The 22,680-nt window shown below is 35.8% G+C and overlaps 1 protein-coding gene across 4 annotated transcripts in view; it reads left to right on the forward strand.

Moving 5' to 3' along the window:
• kn (EBF transcription factor knot) overlaps positions 1–22,680 on the forward strand; it is a 464,407-nt gene that overhangs the window by 38,994 nt on the left and 402,733 nt on the right. For all 4 annotated transcript variants that reach the window (XM_081766742.1, XM_081766732.1, XM_081766749.1 and 1 more), the window contains exon 2: positions 4,268–4,421. In XM_081766742.1, the coding sequence (XP_081622868.1) occupies positions 4,268–4,421 (154 nt within the window). The remainder of the gene's footprint in view (positions 1–4,267; positions 4,422–22,680) is intronic.

The raw sequence follows: 22,680 nt of genomic DNA on the forward strand, positions 1-22,680 counted from the left end.
GATAGAAAATATTATCTACTTCAAAGCGATCTAACGGACATTCAGATTAGCTCAGTTACATAGAAGAAATAGCTTACTTCAGATGTGACCTACCACAAATTTAAATATTGCGTAGATAAGAGATCAAACCACTTGAAAGTATTCGGTGAATTCAGATTCAAGGAGATGATAAGGGCCGATGAATGTTTCTGCAATTAGTTTAACTTTACTTTAATAAACAATTTTCAGCATACACAAACGTCTCAGGAAAGAAAATGACACAACTTTCTTGCAAGATTTTACTGTTGTACTGTGCAAAAAGAAGTGTTACAATAATAACATATCAATTGGAACTTCCTCTTGTAGCCTACGATTTCGGATAAATATACATATTACACTGTATATGTCTCGCTATGTTTGACTGTTGCTTTGATACCTGTTAACAGATTAATGGACAGGCCAGTGGCGTCATTTCAACTTTTGATTCGGTGAGGGAAAGAACCCTCCACCGATGTAAAATGTTTCACTTTAATCATTAGTGTTTTACTATATTATTGATTAAAATGTATATTTATATACAGGGTGGCCCATAATTATGTTTTGACCGATTGTAGTATTTGTAATTCTGAACAAAAAGTTTCGATATGGCAACACTGTGTAGCCTGATAGTGTAGATAACGGTACTATGTCATACCAGTTCGAAAGGGGCTGAAGGAAACATTCCCGAACCGCTGAATCGGTCGATTCGGGACTGTGGAATGGCCAGTTCGATGTCCTGATTTGAAACCATCTGCCTTTTTCTTATGATGTGTTTTAAAGGACAAAGTGAATCAACATCACATAAGTCTACGCAATTTCGCTGAACTACGGAAAGCTATCACAGAATAGTTCGACAGGATAGCAGTACGAGTCTGTCAAGCTACTTGTTACAACATTGCTCTTTGTCTCCAATCATGTCTCGATTTGGACAGTGCATTGGTGGAACATGCCATGGAGAACTGAGAGTAAGAGAAAGAGAGAGGAAAAGTATGAGAATAATGTTCAATTTTATGTTCAAGTTATGTTGCTAGTTTCTTTACCACGGTCTTTTGGCCACCCTGTGTCTTATACTAAGAGGGGAGACCCGGCGAAATTAAAATGCCGCTAATTTTACAGTAATTATGTGATATCTTCAAATAGATAAAAGATAATCGAAATGTGGAACAAGAGCGCCCTAGACAATATTATTTTACATGAGAAACTGTTATCACGACTCACTTATCTGCTTTCGATTTCGAGCCATTTTGAAAATCGGCATTTATTTTCGCGTTTCTAAACAGCTGAAAACGGAAAGCCACTGGGTGACTTATAATAACGGTACCTCACGCAAAATACTATTGTCTAGGGCGCTGTTGTTCCATATTTCAATTATGTTTTATCTATTTGAAGATATCACATAATTGCTGTAAAATTAGCGGCATTTTAATTTCGCCGGAATGAAGACTCTTAAATGCCGCACCTGGGACAGACCCGTTCTGACTATAACAATTCCCATACGTATGCATAGCATAAGTTGGAGGCCTTAAAAAAAAAGTTGCTCCACTATTTAGACAAATATTCATTCAATTGTTATTTCTTCCATATGATTGGAAACAGTGAGAAGAATCTACATCCTAAATACACAGCTGATGATAAGAATTGATGTAAAAGAACCAATTAAAGAACTGTAATAGAAATAATTATTATATTTTCTCGTGGTATAGTAACCTCTTTATTAACTTACAATTCTTCAGCCAAATCAAACTGAAGCGATGTGTCGTTGCCCAACCAACCCCTCCGCACCCCGCATTTACAAAATACACATCCTTTATTCCTTCCTGCATCAGTTCTCATCGGGCGAGGGTGGTGGGCGAAAAACGTGTAGATATACTCTTCTCCAAAAGGAAAAGAGAGAGAGAAAAGCGTCCTCAGGAGAACCTCATAAGATCTCATCTCGAAATCCATGAGTTGCCATGGGAATTTAAGTAGCTGCTGAAGGAGAAGAGGCCCCACGGGAAAAACTAGGAGAGCTGTGGGCACCACTACCATAGGACCTGATCGAAAATTCCCAAAGTGTTGCTGCTCGTTCGTATCTGCCTTTTCCTTTCGCTTTCTTTCTTTCAGATAGAAGAGAAAGGTTTCGAGAGAAAAGAAAAGAAAGATACAACTGTATATAAGCATGTATGTGTGTGCGAGTATAGTAAGAGAGAGAGAGAAAAGGGGAAAAATCATGGTGGCGTATCTCATTAAAATTGCTCCAACACCCACAGGAATTAAAAAAGAAGCCCCCTCTCCTCTTGAAAACGTTTTCTTAACCTTAGTTTCTTTTGTTTCTCTATAAAGCTCTTTTGTGAGGGGATTAGCCTCATAATCCACTATACTATAACTGTATATATATATTACATAATACTTGCGCAAACTAGCACCTTCCTACCCCCTCTCCTCTATTTAATATGACTTCTCTTCGTGTGGTTTCGTGTTTTTGTCTTTAGACAAAGGCATATGGGAGAGAAAAGCGCGGGATTGTATTATTGTGTTTTCGCAGCAGCTATCTCACAGCAGTTGAATTATTGTGCTAGAGTTGTAGGTGCAGAAATTTCTTCTTCTTGAAATGATTTAACATTATATTGTGTTCATAGAATTGTGTGTGATTGTAGAGAATATGTGATGAAGGAAGTTCCCGAATGCGAGGTCTTATCAACATTGTCTCATACTTCTACTCCATATTTATTAATTAATTGAATAAAAAATAGTATAAAACTGGTAATGCATATTTGTGGTAATATTTAAAAGATTTTTAATTTTGTTTTTACCTACTATGCTTGTTGGTCTTGACGATAATTTGTTGAAAAAAAATCACAAAATACAAGCTGATAGGCTTCTATATAAGTTAGTAAGGCATAGCGAGTAATGGCTTTCTGACATGGATTCGGCGTTCGAGGAACAGGTTCTATCTTTGACCTTATTATTTTATTTCAACCAGTAGTTATAGATGTATTACTTCAAGTTTAAATATTAAATTCACATAGTTTGGAAGTCGACCGTAGTTTAACACTGTAAAACGAAATTCATTTGTTTAAGATTCTATCTGAACTTCAGAGTGGAACATGTCCATTTTGCAAATTATAATGTTATATATATATATATATATATATATATATATATATATATATATATATATATATATATATATATATATATATATATATATATATATATATATATATATATATATATATATATACTATGGAAGTCGCGGTGGGTCATTGTAAAGCGCTCACTTCTAGTGCGTAGGGTTTCTGGTTCGATCAGCTCCTTCCATAGGAGTTTTGTAATGGATAAACACCGTGTGCATAGGTTTTCTCGGATTTTTCCCACTTTCTCCATTACCACCTATCTCACTTTCACAGTATCATCATCTGAACCACATAAGCTACCGCCAGGAATCGAACCCAGGTTTCCTATGTCAAACGTACGTACGGTAACCACATAGCCAGGAGGGAGCTTCCCTTTTTCTTAAGGTTGAAACTGATAGGTAACAAGTGGATGAAGTAACTATTCCAACCTTTTTCTTCAAGATTAGAAATTTTTAAAAGCTATACGATTTTTCTTTTATATCCAATCGTCCCTTTTGTTTGGGACTGGAAACTATAAAGGATAATGACATGCACCGCTTGAACTATTTTCTTTCTTTATTATTCCTTCTGCCTTCTTTTGTTATAAGTATCAGGATAACTTTAATATAAAAGTTTTCCGATTTTCATTAAACACATGTTTTGTATTTACTTTGACATTTTTTAGTTAATTGGTCGAACTGCTTGTACTTGAAATCCTTCAAAGTTTAACTGAACAAGTTCATCACGAGCTTAAAAAGCACTTTTATTATTATTATTATTATTATTATTATTATTATTATTATTATTATTATTATTATTATTATTATTATTATTATTATTATTATTAAATTGGTGGTTTTAATGATACATACCGTGTATTTTTTTAGAAGTTTAAGAATTGTCCTTTTTTTTAACGTCCAAGGAGAGGAACTTCCGGAATTCCAGATTAAGATACCATTCTACATTACAACACTAATCATTACCAATGATTTGTTTACAAATTAATCAGATATGTCGTCCTGAAAAATTTTGTTCTTTATTGTACGTAGATTGATTCGTGACTTAATTCTACTCAAGTAAACTTTTTTCTGTCTCATTTCTCACCAATGATTAAAGCACTAATCATTTTTTAATGTTTTTTTCTTTTATTTCAGTGTTGGCATCGGACGGGCGCACTTCGAAAAGCAGCCTCCGAGCAACCTCCGCAAATCCAACTTCTTCCATTTTGTCATCGCTCTTTACGACAGAGCGGGACAACCAATCGAAATCGAACGAACGGCCTTCATCGGCTTCATCGAGAAAGACCAGGTGAGAAACTAGAATCTAATGGTAGAACTTTAAGACTAAAGATTAATATCAGTACTGTTTAAATGTCATTCTTGAATGTTTTTTTTTTTTAATCTATAATTAAGATCCTTTTACTTTTGTGCAAATTTCATAGTCATCTCAGTTAGTCTTTATTCCCGGAATTGCACTCTAACCAAGAAATTCTTGATCCGCCCCTCCAACAGATTAGGCTCAGATCATCCTCAATGAGACTCGCACGGACTCAAGCTCACTATCCTCAATCAAACTGGCTCTTACTGATCTCTGAATGAGTTTTACATTCTCTCGAGCTCAGGATTGCTATCCTCAATGAGGTTTGTACGGGTTCGCTATCCTCAGAGAGGCTCACACAGGCCAAAACTCAATTCCTTTACTGAGGCTCGCCCTTACTAATCTGAATGAAGTTCACTATCCTGAATGAGGTAGCTCTTACTAATCTGAATGAGGTTCACTATCCTGAATGAAGCTAGCTCTTACTAATCTGAATGAAGTTAACTATCCTGAATGAGGCTAGCTCTTACTAATCTGAATGAGGTTCACTATCCTAAATGAAGCTAGCTCTTAGTAATCTGAATGAAGTTAACTATTCTGAATGAGGCTAGCTCTTACTAATCTGAATGAAGTTCACTATCCTGAATGAAGCTAGCTCTTACTAATCTGAATGAAGTTCACTATCCTGAATGAAGCTAGCTCTTACTAATCTAAATGAAGTTCACTATCCTGAATGAAGCTAGCTCTTACTAATCGAAATGAAGTTCACTATCCTGAATGAAGCTAGCTCTTACTAATCTGAATGAAGTTCACTATCCTGAATGAAGCTAGCTCTTACTAATCTAAATGAAGTTCACTATCCTGAATGAAGCTAGCTCTTACTAATCGAAATGAAGTTCACTATCCTGAATGAAGCTAGCTCTTACTAATCTGAATGAAGTTCACTATCCTGAATGAAGCTCGCTCTTATTAATCTGATTGAAGTTTACAGTCGCTCGACCTCGGACTCGCTTTCATCAATGAGGTTCGTTTTTACTAATCTGTAAGGGACGCTTGCGACATCTTAGGCTCACACCCGCTAGTGTTCGGGCTCCCTTTCTTCAATGAGGCTCTCACGGGCTCAGGCTCACTATCATCAATGAGACTTGCTTTTACTAATTTCTGAGTGAGATTCTCGACAGCTTGGGCTCTTACTCGTTCGAACTTGCTCTATCTATCCTCAATCACGTTCGCACAGGCTCAGACTCATTAACTCAATAAAGCTCGTTCTCCCTAATTTGGATGAGACCTACAGCCGTAAGGCTCGCACAGGCTCAGGACCACTATCCTTAATAAGACTCACTCTTACTAAGCTGAATCAAACTCACGACAGCGAGCTCGGTCTCCTGCTTGCTATCCTCAATGAGGTTCGCACAGGCTCTCTCTGCTCAGTGAGACTCACACGGACAAAGGTTCACTATCTGCAATGAAACTCGCTCTTGCTAATCTGAATGAGGCTCGCTCTTACTAATCTTTAAAGCTCACGACAGCTTAGGCTCACACCCGTAGCTTGGACTCGCTATCCTCAGTAAGTTTTGCATGGGCTCAGGTTTACTATGCTCAATGAGGTTCGCTCTTACTAATCTCAATGAGGCTCACACTTGCTCGAGCTCGGGCTCGCTATCCTCAATGAGATACATACGGGCTCACATTCAATATTCTCAATGAGAGTCGTTCTTACTAATCTTTGAATGATGCTCATACCCGCTTGAACGCTGGATCGCTATCCTCAATGAGACTCGCGCCGATTCAGGCTCAATGTTCTCAATGAGAATTAGTCTAACTAATTTGAATGATACTCACAATCGCTACGTTTGGGCTTGTTATCCTCAATGAAGCTCTCACAGGCTCAAACTCACTATTAACAATTATGATCGCGCACACTAATCAGAATGGAGCTCACTGTACCTCAGCCCTGCAGTCCTCAATCTCGAGTTTCTTGTCCTTAATGAGGCTCTCGCTCACTAACCTCGTTGGGCTAAGGTTCGTTATCTTCAATGAGGCTTGCACTTACTCACTCTCACTCGAGCTCACAGGGCTTGCGCTGAAATGAGCCCAAGATCCGTTTGATTCAATTTGTCCTTCCTAAGAGTATAATTATAGTATAATTAAAGGTTCGATTTTGCTAATTTCAATGTAAAATTTCTTTCTCCTCGCCCCGCACGCCAAAAAAAGAAATCTCATAGGCGTAGCGCGTGTCATAATCGCGCATACAGGCGTCTCTGGTAGACGAGAGAGAACACAAAAATACATCTTTACTATATATGAAAGAATGCATGTGTGGTGTGTGTAACATGTTTTATATATATATATATATATATATATATATATATATATATATATATATATATATATATATCATCAGATTTTCACATACAAAGAAGTCATTTAGAGCCCAAGTTTTGTACACAGATAAACCGTTACCAGATCTAATTGCGTGAAAGTTTTTTTTTCTTTATTTACTTTTGATTCGAGGGGAAATTGGAATTCAAAAACTATTAAACATCTCTGAACCTAAACCTAAACTACTATAATGTTTTGCGGATTGCATATTATTTAGCCCATACTAAGAGAAAAAGTAGTAAGAGATAAAAATGAAATGCCTAATAACATTCTTTGAAGAAATTACATAGAATTGATGATGGGCAGATAAGAGAAGTGTCTTTTTGACCACATGGCTACATCTCGCGTCGCGGCAGTGACGACTCTCTCTCTCTCTTTGCTTTTCGCGGCGTAGTGTGCATTTCAATAGTTGACATTTAACCGAATGAGGTCCATAAGCCAAGGAAGGAACCTTGTCGAGCTGTCGGATAATGGGGGGAAAATAGAATTGTAGAGTGAAGTGGATGGGAGGCGGAATATTAAAGCGGGGTCTTTTGTTAGCTTCTATCGATTGCTGGTGGCGAAGTACTCTTGTTCAATACATATCATCGCGATTACCATCTGCTGTTGTTTTGTCATCTTCTTCCTTCCCCATCGCCCTTTCACTCTTCTCGCTTTCTACGCCCCATTGCGTGTGATCAGTGGTCAGGATAGGAAGTTGCAGTTTAAACTTCGTATCTTTTAGTGGTAAAAGAAGAAAAAACTGGCATTATAAAAGGAATTTGATGATTTATTTATACGTACTAACTCAAATGCAAGTAAACATACTAATTTATTTCGTTATTTATTATATCAGATAAATACCCTAAAATTGCAAAAAAAAAAAAAAAAAAAAAAAAGTTTCTTCGAACAAGACCTAGCTAATCATTCTTGTTCATATCCTATAGCCCATAAAACTTTTGGATAGTTTGTTCATTAAATGTTGTGAATATAGGGTGTCGACTTTTATCTGCGATACAGATGGTTTTAATTTTGGAGTACCTACCCTCTAATTCTGATTTAAGTACTGGCAAATTTCCAATTGCTTCTGAGAAAGCATGGCGTAACGATAGAGTGCTTATAGTGCTGTAAGGGATCCTTGATTGGACCTCAAGTCTCAACTGGACAGCATCTGTAAATCCTATGTTTTAAGAATATTTCTTTTATTCTAATTATATCAAATTTTCCATTAGTATTAATTATTCTCCTTTCCTTTCATCCACGCGTACACAAGTATCTGACATTAAACTAAAGATTACATTACATTTCGGATCTTAGTTTCAGATGCTGGGATCCGTAGCGAACGCAATGAGTGTTCCGAGCTTTAACACCTTCCCTCTTTAGTAAGATATGCAAAAAATAAACATTTATCATATTAAAATATGCATACCAAGACCTGAAATGATATGAATCTGGGTGTTTTAATTGCCTCTTGATGAAATTCTGTGTTCACTACTGGATAGGACAAAACTAGCTAGGAATCGAACTCAGGATCACGTGCACTAAAATTCTAACTTTTCATGAAAAAGGACGCACTCTTGTTTACAGGTAAAAATTTTATTTAGTAAATCATGTCAGCTTCATTAAATTGTTGCTTCAAATCTTTATCACAAACTTATTTATTTAATCCTATATATGATCGTAGCTTGAATACTCTATTAAGATGGTACTAAAGTTGTACTATACTTGAATTTGAATACAAAGAGTCAGCAGCGATAAATGATCGTGACTTGGTCGCTTTTATTGAAATAAGAAAAATAACTAAATATCAAAAGTATTGACTAACAAAACATCGAAAATTTTCAAAGTATCAGAAAATGTGTAATATGAAAACATCTAAAAATATTGGGTGATATGCATAAAAGTGAGATCTTACTCTTTGCTCAAGATGTTGAGATTAATCTCAAAGTTATATTCATAGAAAGCGAGACAACGTGACGTCATTTGAGTTTAATCTCAGGCATCTGAGTAAATACTCGGAACTTACGAATCAAACTGTGATTTCTCACTTTTCGTATGCATAAAGTTGAGTATAATCTCAACTAGCTGAGATTAATCTACAAATTTTTTGAACCATCTCAGTACTTATTTCACTTGTTTCACAATATGTGAGAGTGGATCAAAATGACTGAATTTATGAATGTGGAACGAAGAAGAAAGTTCGGAGATACTCTGATGACTATAAACGTCTACATAGATTTCAAAACCCAAATACACAATGGATAGCACAGCATTTGCTTGGGATTTATTGGAAACCAGAGGTGGAGGTCTGAATAATGAGAAGAGTTTTCTTGCGTTATGTTGGGGATCCTGGCTTTTAAACTGGCGTTGCAAAGATGTTGGCATTCATCAGCCCACAGTATCAAGAACTAAAGGGGAAGTTGTGGCAAAGATTAAATGAAAAGGTGAACAATGGCTAAAATTCTCCTCAACAACCGCTGCAGCGCTTCACGATATATATATATACGTTTCCCAACACTATAGGGGTAATGTGCTACACACACATCCTTATCAAGAAACCAGCTGAGCATGAATATATTAACAGAAATGTAACTTGTCTTTCTATTCTTGTTATTTTATTTTATTTTATCTATGTATGAGACATTTGTTACCTTCATGAGTTTCCTTGTTAGTACTGTACAACGTTTGTTGCAGTATAATTGAAGTTGGAATAGCTGGAAAAACAGCACAGTGCCTAGAATGACAAAACCTATCACGTTGCACTCTTAACGATAAATAAATAAAATAAATATAAAACATATTAAAAATAAATGTAATAAATAAATACATGATGATGTAGGGAGGAACTGCTTCTTGTTCTTTAACAATTCATAGTGGACACCATCTTAGGGTCACCGGTATCTCGTCCACTTCCAATTTCAACATTTTAGATTTGGAGCTACGCCAAATTTTTTCTGTTTATTTTAAAACTTTGACTCCCGTTCTTTAACCTCTTCTAGCTACATGTTTTCGGGAAACCGAGATAGCCAATTATCTATAGCCAATCCCCAGAAACCCCTAACACCATTTCATGAGTTGTCATTTCTGTTTTGTTTTCACATCACAAATGCAAAAGTGTTCCCTTTTTATGTTTATATATATATATATATATATATATATATATATATATATATATATATATATATATATATATATAATTAAGTCACTAGGTTTGTATTCTTAATCTCTTGAACTACCCGACCAATCTCGATCAAATTTTCAACATAGATGAGATTCAGATCTGGGATGTTTTTATCATATTACTTTGACGGTGCAACTTAGGGGAGGGGGGGCTATTTAAAATGATCGAAAATGACTGATATTAGTATCGAATCTATAGTTCCCGGGATCGTTGAGTTGAACAGTGATATTTCCGATCCCGTTTATATCCAACTTCAGCCCCGAAACTTGGGGGAAAGGTAGATACATAAAAATGATTTTAAAAAATGACCAATATTAGTGTCGAATCCAGAGTTCGGGGTCGCTAAGTTGAACAATGATACTTCCGATCCCGTTTAAATCCAAATTAAGCTTCGCAACTTGGGGAAGAGAGACGGAGGAAATGTATAAGAATGATCGAAAATGACCAGTACCGGTGCCGAATCCATAGTTTTCGGGTTCGCTGAGAGTTGAACAGTGGCACTTCTGATACCGTTCACATCCAAATTCAGCCCCGCAACATGAGGGAGAGGGAGGGGGAGATATATATAAAAATAATCGGCAATAACCGATATCAAAGAGTGCTCCAGTAATAGTAAACAGTGACCGATTAACGGAACATATTACGAATTTTTGTCATTTTAACCCAGCGAAGCGGACGCAAGTCCAATACTAATTGGCTCCTCAAACTTGAAGCAGAGTTACGGCTGTATAGTGCTGAAAAGTTTGTTGTAACTGTTTTATATTGCTGGAATATTCAAACAAAAGTAGCTGTAGTTTAATCTCTACTTCAACAGTAAACAAAAATCGTGCTTTTGTGCTGGATAAATCACGGTACTGATTTTAATTTTATAACATGTTTTCACTCGCTGCATACCTGTGAAGTCCTGATTTAAAGAAGGAAAGAAAATAAACATCCCCGCCTTCATTATGTCATTTCTGTATGAAACGTCATCAAAGCCAAGTTCGCATGAGACGGAACTATGTCACAGTGAGAACAATCTCATTCGCTATTCGTTCTTTTTATGCATACGAATTACGAGTAAGAACTCACTTGTAAATCAATCTCGTTCAAGAGGTGAGATTATACTCACTAGTACTTACTCATCTTTATGCATATCAACTATAGAATTATCAAATATCGAAATACCAATCAAATATTTTGATACGACATTTCGATATTTGAAAATAGTATTAATAAGTCGATTGATATCGAAATATCGCACAGTTCTAAATACAACTTGATATAATGCCGCGGTGTCTCAGTGGTAGAGCCCTTACTCCTGAGTGGAATCCCTGATTCAATACCATGGTGCCAGATAGATTTTGTGGTGGGCAAACACCATATGGGTAGTTTTCCTCGGGATTCTCTTCTTTCCTCCTACTTTTTCTTCGCCTTTTCGTTCATTATCACCATTACAATTTTCCTTGGAGCATAATCGTGAGACGTTCAGAAAAAAAATGCTTCACATAGTTATAATCACAAGTACTCCGACGTCATGGTGAGGTCACTTATCGGAATAGAGAAGTTTGCATACTTTAATATCTTTATCCTTACGTAGGAATTTCGACTTCTGTCACCTTTACTACCTACCGTCCACCAATTTCAACATCCTTTTTATCCGTAGTAATTATATGTACACACACCATAGCCCAAAAGTATCGATAACCTTCGTCGTTAGTCTGACGATTAGGCTTTGATAAAAATTCGGCGTATACTACTGGTTCGAATCATATTTTAATATTAAGTTCTGTATATAAGAAAGTAGCAGTCTGTCTCATGGCTATTCCACCCACGAACAGAGTTCGATTTTTGGATGGAGCTCACGTGATTTTGATACCATATTCATGTCTTATGTGTTCTCAGTGCTGAAAAAACGCTAAAGCCTCAAACACAAGAGCTAAAAACAATGACAGATGTAAATAATAGCTAAATTGTTTCCCACCCTGTTTAAGGTGTTTACTCTTAGTTTAATGACATACCATTTCAAGTATGGATCATCGATCTTAGTGTTGATTGCAAGTAAGAGGTGGGGTATGTTGTCTTCTTTTATGTAACATGTGGTCAGCAAGATATGATCCACCCTTCTGGTTAACTGTTCATATTGTGTAGTAGTCGGATTCCCCTCCCTCTCTTGTTTTCTCCTGTTTGATTATGTTTGCGTGTAAACTGAACACACGTTAATTTTTTTCTCTAGTTATTCGTGATGGTTCTGGAAGTTAAGAATATAAATATATATATGTGTATGTGTGTCATAATCAGTATTAGAAAACCCTTAATATGTTGTTGTCTGCAAGGTGAGAGTAGATCGCGTGCCAGCCATTGAGAACAGGAAAAGAAAGAAGAAAACGTACTTTTGTTGGTCAAGGGTGACTGTTGGAACATCATGACATCCATGCATTGACGACACTCCAACACGAAGTGTTGGCTGCTGGTCTTTTTGAGTACGAAAATTACTAAACAGCGAACGCTGTCAAGTTAGGAATATTCACGCAGCACACATATATTTGCATTTACAAGAAAGATTGTTTAAATAAAGATAACTTTAGGTTATTATGGGATCTCAATAACATTAATGTGTACTACCTCTTCAGTACCGAGGCTATATGAGACGTGTACCTACAGTTCGAGATGGAATCCGAATCACTGCAATGCGTTCACATTTCAATACTTCTCTACTGGGAATCAAAGCTGGCATCAGGTACACTAAAGGTGCCATGCTAGCCACTAAATCATCGAGGACGGCAAAAGATATCAGTCGATTTTTGTGTCAGTTTTATCTTAATAATTGACATTGTTGTTAATCCCGTTTCTTATTGTTGACAACGAATGAGATTTTTAGCGCGATAAAAATCTGTGTTGTCGATTTTCTCGAAAATTGCGCAGGAGTATTATTCTCACGTACGTCATTTTGTTAAGCTTAATTGGTTGTATTGATCTTTGGATTTTTTTTACATTATTCGGTTAGAATTTTCAATCCTATTCTCATTTAGTTAAGGTTGCGTACAAGAACATAGATTAGATTCCCGAAGAGATAGCTGGATTTTCAGTTTTGATTTGTCATCGATACGTTCTACTTGGAAGATAATTTCAAATTAAAAAGATGTAAAAACTCTTGTCTTAATTGATGGAAATAAAAGTGATGATCTCCAATTGTATAACCTTATTCAAAGTTTAAGATTTGATCACCCAACCCTCTTGCGAAGGCAATCTTTTCGTAACTGTAGACATAGGGAATTAAACTACTGTAGTGCATTCAATAGTATCTCACTGGGAATTGATTTCGAGACCTCATGCATCAAAGGCTCGTGCCCTGGCTAAAAGATACAAGAGAGGTATTCCATTGTTTTATCACGATTATCACATCTTTATTGTCCATATAGCAAATACATGGAGATTACAAAATCGATTTTAAATAAATAGAAGTGTTTGAAATCTTTTGAATGAAATTAAACCTTTAGTTTTTACGTTCCACCTTGAATGAAGAGTTGAGAAAAAGACTCATAAAATGCTTCATGTGAAGTATTATACTGTATGGGGCAGAAACATGAACATTACACAAAAATAATGAGAAACGACTGGAGCTTTCGAAATGTAGGTGTGGAGAAGAATGGAGAGAAATAGCTGGGTAGAGCAGAAAACGAATGAGAGGGTCTTAGAGCTGATGGACGAGGAAAGAACAATTTTAGATATTATTAAAAAGAGGAAATGAAACTGGTTGGACATTGCTTAAGCAGAAATTTTATCATCAGGGATGTGCTAGAGGGTTTTTCTGCAAGAAAGATAGGAAGGGAGGAAAAAGCTACAATTAATGGACAATATCAAAACAGAAAGATCGTATGTGAAGACAAAGAGGTTAGCAGAAGACCATGGAGCATGGGAGCTTCTCAGTTGCAGCAAGTGACCTGCCAATAATGGCTGGATACTTATGATGAATACTGTAGGCCAAAAAAGATGAATGATTAATGAATCTGGATTATTACGAACAGTAGCATACGCAGAATTTCTTTGAAGGGGGCTCAAACTTCTAGTGTCTGTATACATAACTAGAGTAAATCTTTTTTTTTTCAGTCCATACCTCCTTAGCATGCTTTTATAGTTTACTTTTACACCAATGCCTACTATGCGACAACTCTATACACTGTTTGAAGCTTCATATATAGCTATCCTCCAAATAGCATCTTCATCTGGATTGTTTGTGTGTGATGGTAATTTAATAACGATTTTACGCAATACTCTTACCATTGATTTACTGTTAATATAAGGTTCTATAAACAAAGTGTGATGTTCTTTAAAATAGCATTACTATTTCCCACATCAAATTAATTTTACATTACTCTGAAGCTAGGACGTAAAAGCACATTTTGCGGTTTGTAAAATATTGAATAATTTCTTGAAAGATTGTACTGATAGTATTGTATATTTAAGTGTAAAGCGTTCTGCGTATGTGCATATGAAACTTTTCCTTTTCTCGGCAAAGGATGTAATTTTGGTAGGGAATTCTTCGCCCAGACAACAAAACCCTCCAAAAACCCGCATCAAATTGCTATCTTGTCTCTCTATGTCTGCCTCGTTTCGACTAGACGAAATTGTTTCCGGTGTTTTTACGGCATGTAGGTTCGCACACACACACATACACACTCATACGTAGAGTTAAGGATGAGGTAGATAGAATACTCCCCTTCTTCCCTGCTTTCCCACTTTGTTTGCCTGTAGCTCTGCCCCTGTGCTTATGTGTCCCAAATTACACACGGATAATCTGGCCGTACGGAGGTCAACATAATAGACCGCTTGGCTGGCTAGCCGTCGTAAAAACATAGTGCGCGTGTGCGTACATTCCAGTAAAGTGCGTTCCAGATCGTCAGTGACTCTTCAAATGCTGTCGTCGACAGTGTTTCCAGCCCTGTAAATTGAAGAATAATTGCGTTCAAAGTGATTTTTCTTTCTCTTCATATAGAGATCTGGACTCATTATTTACAAAGCAAAAATACTTTTTATGCATATACAACATTTTCTCCGGATTCTCTTGTTGTATGCATGGTCGTCTTGTCATTATTGCATTGCATTAAATTGAATTTGAGTTTACCTTCCCTTTCAGCACCGAGGCTATATGAGATGTGGACCTGTAGCTTACCATGGGATCCGAACCACATAATCTCCTGCCGGGAATCGAACCTGGGTCTCCTACGGTCTGGTTGTTATTGTTTGTATTCTCAAATTGGAGTGGGACGTGATGGCCTAGTGGTTGAGTGCTCGCCTCTCGAGGGTGGAAGTCCCTGGTTCGATGTAAGGCTATTTGACCTTGTGGATTTTCGCAGAGTTCTTACGTTTTCTATTACTTTCTCATTCCATCAACTTTTATGTGAGTGGGCGTAAGTCAATGGTTACTACTCTTACTTCACAATCAGGAGGATCCAAGCTCAAGTTCGGAGGCTGGTCAACTTGACTGAGAATTTTCAGTTTCTTTTCTTAGTTTCACTTGGCGAAGATTGATATTGTACCTATAAATATTAGTGGTGGGCACAAAAACAGGTTTTTCGGTTTTTAGAAAACCGAAACCGGTTTTTGAAAATTTGCAAAAAACGATGCGGTTTTTCACCGAAACCGGTTTGTTTTCACCGGATCCGGTTTTGGTTTTCTTCAAAACCGGTTCCGGTTCCAAAATCTGACTAGAATAGTGTTTCGTTGTTCTGCGGAAACCGAATCCGTTTCCACAGAAATAGTTTTGTGTTTTACAAAAGTTTTCACCGAAACCATTTTCGGTGTAAACCGAACCGATTTTGAAAAAAACCGAAACCGTTTTCGGTGAAAAACCGGACCGGTTTTGGAGAAAACCGAAATGTAGGTTTTTCAGACTTAGGTTTTTTAGAAACCGGTTTCCGGTTTTTATAAAAACCGATTTTGTCCATCCCTAATAAATATAGGCTTAGCCGACCTTCTTTCACCGTCATATATATAGAAATATTGACTTACTTGCATATATCATCTAACTCCTTGAACCAGAAGATTATATTCATGGGGCTAAACTATACATTTCATTTCAATACATTTTATAGTCTCGAATGCTCAAAGTTCTTAACTTAACGTAAATGATTACCCGTAACCATTTTTTAAAATTATATTGATATGTCGTATTAGTTGATCGGACGCAAGTGAGAGAAGGAGTACAGAGGCTCATCGAGATCACTAATATCCAAGACTCTCCAGTTTGATTCATGGTTCATCTATGGAGTTTGTGGCAAAAGAATTACCTTAGGGATTAAATTATTTTCACTTACGTGTCATAAAACATTTTATAATGTATCGTTTTAACTTAGGCTACTATTTAATCTATTTGGCCTACATTAGAGGTATAAAAATAAGTTTTAAACCGTTTAAAAGTACGTGCTTCTGTTGCTTTGTTTGAAACCGTTTTATTGCTTTGTTGGTTTGATTTGGATGCAACCCGGACAACTCTTATTATATACGTGTTGCATATATGTCCAGGCGTAATTGCATTAAACAGTTTTTCTTTTTAATTTTTTTCTTAATTTACTGTTTTTTAAGTATTGTACTATTTGTCGTTTGTAATCTCCCAGTTGATTGATTGATTTGAGTATAACATCCGTTTCCAGCAAGAGAGTATGAAACTGAAAATAATAGTTGAAATGAAATTCCAACTACTACTCTGCTTTTCATTCAAGAAGAAGCATTCCCACTAGAATCATGAACATACAAGGCACGCATGTTAGCCACTTTGACCATATTATCGGATGAGTTCTTTAAATAAAACTTGCAAGATAACTTTATGTTATTTTATTAGTTTACTATTAGCTTAGTAACATTAGCTAGTCAAACATTGATAGTGAGATTATGGCAAAATTTACAGTGTTCGAAAATTCCCGAACCCGAAGGTTTGGGTATCCCAGAGAACAATGTCAGTGTAATTTTAATTGTGGTATTAATAGCACTGCTTTCATGATCATAGATAGTACTTACTGTCTGGTATCCCTGCGTTCAAAGTCACGTAGAGCATCTCAGTTGTGAAGTCATGACTGATCCAGCTACACACTTGAGGAACGGTTAGTGATATGTGAATAAGTGTACGAACGACTATACAGGGAAGCAATGGTACAGATAATGACTGCGTTTAGAGATCTCTTTAGCACTCTATCACAGTGACATTGCTGTCTATGATACTCAAACCAAGAAGTACGAGAGCTTCTCGGTCTCCCTGTAACTTGTAATAATAACTAGTATAGGCTATGTACAGAATTGTGTAAAATATAAAGTTTTCTCAACATGCATTCATGAATTTTGCTTGGTGTAGTGTTAACTGCATTAGTCTGTACGGTTAAAGATTAAATACTAGTTTCAGGACAACCATCTGCTGTTGACGTTTTCCAATGTATGTAAATGTGCCCAATTTTGAAGATGAATGTATACATAAAGGTAAAGGGTATTTTGTTGATCATCATAAAGTGTTAACAAACTAAAGCAAACTCAAATCCTAATTGAAATCTAAAGGAATTATCGTATCAACTCGTACCGTATTGTCTCTCTATGTAATAATGCAATCCGAATTTTAATCAGCATACCCAGTACTCAACTTAAGAGTCCTGTCCTCCCCTAGTCACTCAGATTTACATTCTTCACAGAAAACGGAGCAACAATTTATTCACTTATTCTATTTTTCTTTTCATGCCACCTGTTGTTCAAGAAAATATCCCATGCAATATCTTGATCAATCTTGATTAGTCTGGTAATATCTTGATCAGTCTGGTAAATAATTATGTTATAACTACTGTTTTCAATCTGCAATTTGATGATAAATCAATGCTTTACATTTAATGGAGACTGATTTTATGAGTTCCCAAGTGAGTGTTGCGAAAATTATTAATAGTGCTTCTGTGCATACCATATGTCTTTTTCTACGTCACTTTCTACTGTTTAAACCTTACAAATCACAAACTTTTATTGTATGGTCTAGAGCTCAATCTCCAGTTAGACATGCTTCAAATTAAAAAAAAAAAAAAATCCAACCCACCAATATTTTAGAGGGCCAACATCTTAATATGTTACTTCCGAGCAAAACGATAAGTAATTTTCGAGGCTGATATCCTTTAAATTAAATTGCTAATACAATACTCTTAAATCCAATATTTATATAGAAAGATGTGAACATCAGGAGTACAAACACGAGAAATCATCTTAGTTTATTATTGAAATCTTCTCAATTATCTTTTGTTGCCAATGAGAATTGAACTACCTTGTATTTAAGTCTGTGTGTTCCTTTACAAATTATATTAAAAAATACTGAGGTTCTATGCATTCTTTATCTGACCCCTAGAGGTGGCTTCTTCTTCTTCTTCTTATTATTATTATTATTATTATTATTATTATTATTATTATTATTATTATTATTATTATTATTATTATTATTATTATTATTATTTTAAACACTATGAATATATAGAAATAGAAAAACTGAAAAGTTAGAAACACTGCAGAACACAGTGTTTCTATGTGTTTGCTGATGGTAAAGACAAACTTTACTAAAAACAGCTAAATTTGGCTGGAAATTTGAAATAATGTTCCAACACAACTCCCAGTGCGACAATATCATGTGTGTACTTACGGACAGCCGAGAGGGAGATTTTGCAGCCACCCTTCGCCGACAGTATTGTCAATTTCTGCTTCTCCGGCCCCCTCTCTTCCTCCCCTTCATGCCATGGCATTCTCTTCTCTTGTGCTTGTGAACGTATCAGAGTGCCATGCCGTGGCATAGTTGCAGTTGTTGAAAGAAGCGGGCTTGGTAAGTTAGGTGGGCAGAGTTGTGCCCACAATATTAGTGGACAAAGGTCTCTGTGGGCTGACAGTAAATGAGACTTTCTGCAAACGTTGAGGCTGACTTTTTTTTTTTTTTTAGTAACTCTCAAATTAGTGTTTTGCACCCTCGCTTCTCATCCCTAACCACCCTCGTAGGCTCAACTTTATATCCTGTCCTCCCATTTTCGCAATTTACCACTCTACTCCGTCTCGCCCTTTGGTTACTTTCTCTCTGTCAACCACGAAACAGCCTTCTATGCAACCTCCAGGATTTGAAAAACCTCAGACAAGCTTTACGAAAAATTGCCTATTATTTTACCCTTTAGGAGATTTTCATACATCTAAATTAAGCGAATGTTCTATTCAAAACTATTCTCCGGATTAAAATAAGATAATGCTTCTAGTTTGAAACACTGATAGACTTAACTATTAATGAAGAAACAATTTATCTCAATTTTTCTCGGAATTAGGATTTTGCACGAGATGAGACGAGCGATTTTCGTGACGAGATGCGAGAGAAGACAAAGCTTTTCCAATAAAAATACGTAAATACAATTTTCCGAGACGAGTCATCACTTTCAGGCATGACACTTTTTCCGAGACGAAGCCAATATGTTCAGTTAGTTGGCGAAACTGTCATTGAATATTTATCGTTACAAAGTGAAGCAATCTCATCATCAAATATCATTCTCTGTAAACAAAAGTCACATAGTCTAGAAGTACTTAACAATCTGTATAATGAATATTATTTACTTATATCTTTAAAAATTTTCTATAAATATCATTTTAAATACCATTGACTATAAGAAGAAAATACAAAAATAATTTCAATACACTCAGCAAATTTCTGTATACTCAGCATTATTAATTAATGTAGTGTAAGCTGGATAAATATTTGTACTCAGGAAATTGATGTTATTTTGATACAATTTGATGTTTGGGGTACGGTGGCTCGATGGTAGAACGCTTACTTCTGGTAAGACAAGTACCTGGTTCGATACTCTGAGACCATGTGAGTTAAGTGGTTTACAACATCGTGTCCGCGGGTTTTCCAGAGGGTACCCCGTTTTCTCTCATCGTCACGTTCAACACTAATCCCTTTCCTAATTATTCATTTTCATTGATTACCCGTCTGATTTACCCTAAAATACATAAAAATAGGGGGTAAAATTTAAGATTTTATTTTAATTTTATGTTATTGATTTGTAAATCTAAAGATATTCTGTTTACAGTTAGACACCGTTTTTATCTGAAAACTTAAAAACAAAAGTGCTGAGTGGAAAGAAAATCTATAGGAACCAAATCAACCAAGGATCTATACTTAAAGTTAAAAGTTACGATTTCACAAATTCACGTGGTGGGACAGAGAGAAAATCCTGAAAACAAGTAGCGGGATTGATGTCGCGACAATTGCGTCCTATGACATTTGCGACTAGCGACAATTGCGATCAAAAAGAAAGTATTCTATCTTAATCTAATGGCTCCAGTGATAATTGCGATCAACTAAAAGTGTCGAAATATTGAGATGCCATAATTAAACAAATATTATCATTATATAGACATACTAACATTAGTGATTTCTCTCGCACTTTTTACAAACTTGAGATTGGCAAAATAAGTGGAACACCGACTTCAGGGACGTGTTTAAAATTAATGTTGATATTGCACTTCGTGGTATTCTTTAAACTTGTTATCTAGTACTGTTATTGTATACCATATGAGCAATAAAACATCAACATAATTATGCGTCAATCATCAGTTTCACAGGTAAAGCCAGAGCATGGGTTAAAGCTCTTACTTAGTCATTTTTTTTAAATCACCAGTTATTTAGTACTTCTGTACTATTCTCTCAGTTCTCTCATCCGTCTTTCATGCATAAGGTCTATACATACTACTTACGTATGTATAGTTTCTTTTCTTCTCATTCTTTTAGGATAAGTTCCATTCTCATGTTTTCTGCTTCCAACTTGAAACAGAAAATCAAGTCTTGAATCTTCGGATGGGGACTACTGAGTAGATCATATATCTTTATTTTTTCTCCTTCCACCGCATTATTAGTCCTGTGTCTCCGCTTATAGCAAGTCCATTTGTATACAGGAATATCTTCATTTTCCAGCCACAGTTGTACAAAAATTCCAGAATTAGTCTAACTCCCCATTAACAGGCGCTTCATCGTTGATGAATAATCAGCCTTGGTCCTGTTATTCATCGTGGAAATATATTTATTTCATACTTGGTGTTTTCGAAGTCAGCATGAATAGTATAAACATATGTAAATTGCTTACGGTAGATCTTAAATATGTTAGAAACTGTTTGACGATCCTATTGTCCACCGATTGACGGGTTCAAGATGCAGTCAGTCAATATTGTAAGCACAATACAGAAATATTGTTCTGTCGTAACCTTCTTAGCTATGTTTCAACTAATCATATCACCTTTATGTGAGTAATTTTCTCATTCAACGGCCTCGGCTACTTTTTTTTTAGCTTCAATATCAAATGTTAAGCCTAAATTTACAGATGATTAAGAACGTGGTCGCAATTGTCACAAATCATATCTTTCAAATGACCTTGGAGAGAAACTGATCGCAAAATGTCTCCGGTTTTCACATAATCTCAATTACCACAGGTCGCAACTAGGTCTATCATACATTTGTGGGATTTTAATTTCTTAACAGGATTCCTACTGATCAGGGAAGTCAGGGAAAACTCAAGGTAAATGACGCATGTCAGGGAAGCTCAGGGGAAAAGTCTGGAAATCAGGCAAATTTTATTAAATATATTTTTTTTTCTAATATTAATTGTATACGAATTTCAGCTTAGCCAACCATTATAATACCTATTTGGTTTTTATTGCTGTTTTTTCTTCTACATGCAGTTTTGCTTTTATTGCTGTTTATTTTATCTTCTACATGCAATGCTTTCTTTCTTTTTTATTTTTTATTTTATTTATTTATTTATTTTATTTTATTTTTTTTTTTTTTTTGAGATTATGTTTTTAGTGGTATGAGTATTCATCATGCCTGACAGTGATTACTATTTGTCTCTATAGAATAAATATTTTTATATATAAGTATTCGCCGTTATTTATTCCTAATTTAAATTTCAACGTCATCCGACACCTGTCATGAAAGTCAGGGAATTTCCTGCCAGAGGTCAGGGAAAGTCAGGGAAATGGATTTCTCTAGATCAATAGAAACTCTGTCTAATATTCTAATCGTGTACACTTACTCATTCACTTATTAGAATTCAATTACTATAATTATATAGTATGTTCAGAAGTCAAATACTCTTTAGCTTTCTGGTGCGTGGGAATCCTCGGTTCGATGCCAAGTGGGTTTTGTGGTGGAAAAACACTATATGCGTGGGTTTCTCAAGGTTCTGTTTTCTTCCACATGCTTCACTCCACCATTCCATACATTACCATTATCATAACCGTCTCCTTTAGCCTCGGCACATGATGGTGGAAAGTTAGAAAAGAATCATTAGCTAAATAGAAATATCGTGTTGACTGATCTTCGCATTTGAGTTGGTTTACTATATCAATACCTTACGTATGTAATGTACATTCTTTTTCACGGCCTTTAACTTCTCTTCTTGGAAGAAACCATAAGACTATATTAAGGCTGTTCTTTTTTCACTTTCGCTTATCTGATAGATTACGTTTATTTTTGCATTGCTAATATCATGCAGAGCAATATCTTTAACTCGCTTTTCTTTTACTTTTCACGATGCTCATTTGTCTATTGCGATATGTCAAAAAAGAGTAATGAGTAGGGAGAACAAAAAGAACATAAGTAAACAAAGGAAGAAATAAAAGAAAATTAGAAATATTTTTTTCTGGTTGTGTGTACAGAGTGCTATTTTATATGCACGTGACAGG

The sequence above is a fragment of the Thermobia domestica genome, chromosome 1, assembly GCF_964235325.1.
Source record: "Thermobia domestica chromosome 1, izTheDome1.hap1.1, whole genome shotgun sequence".
NCBI lineage: Eukaryota > Metazoa > Arthropoda > Insecta > Zygentoma > Lepismatidae > Thermobia > Thermobia domestica.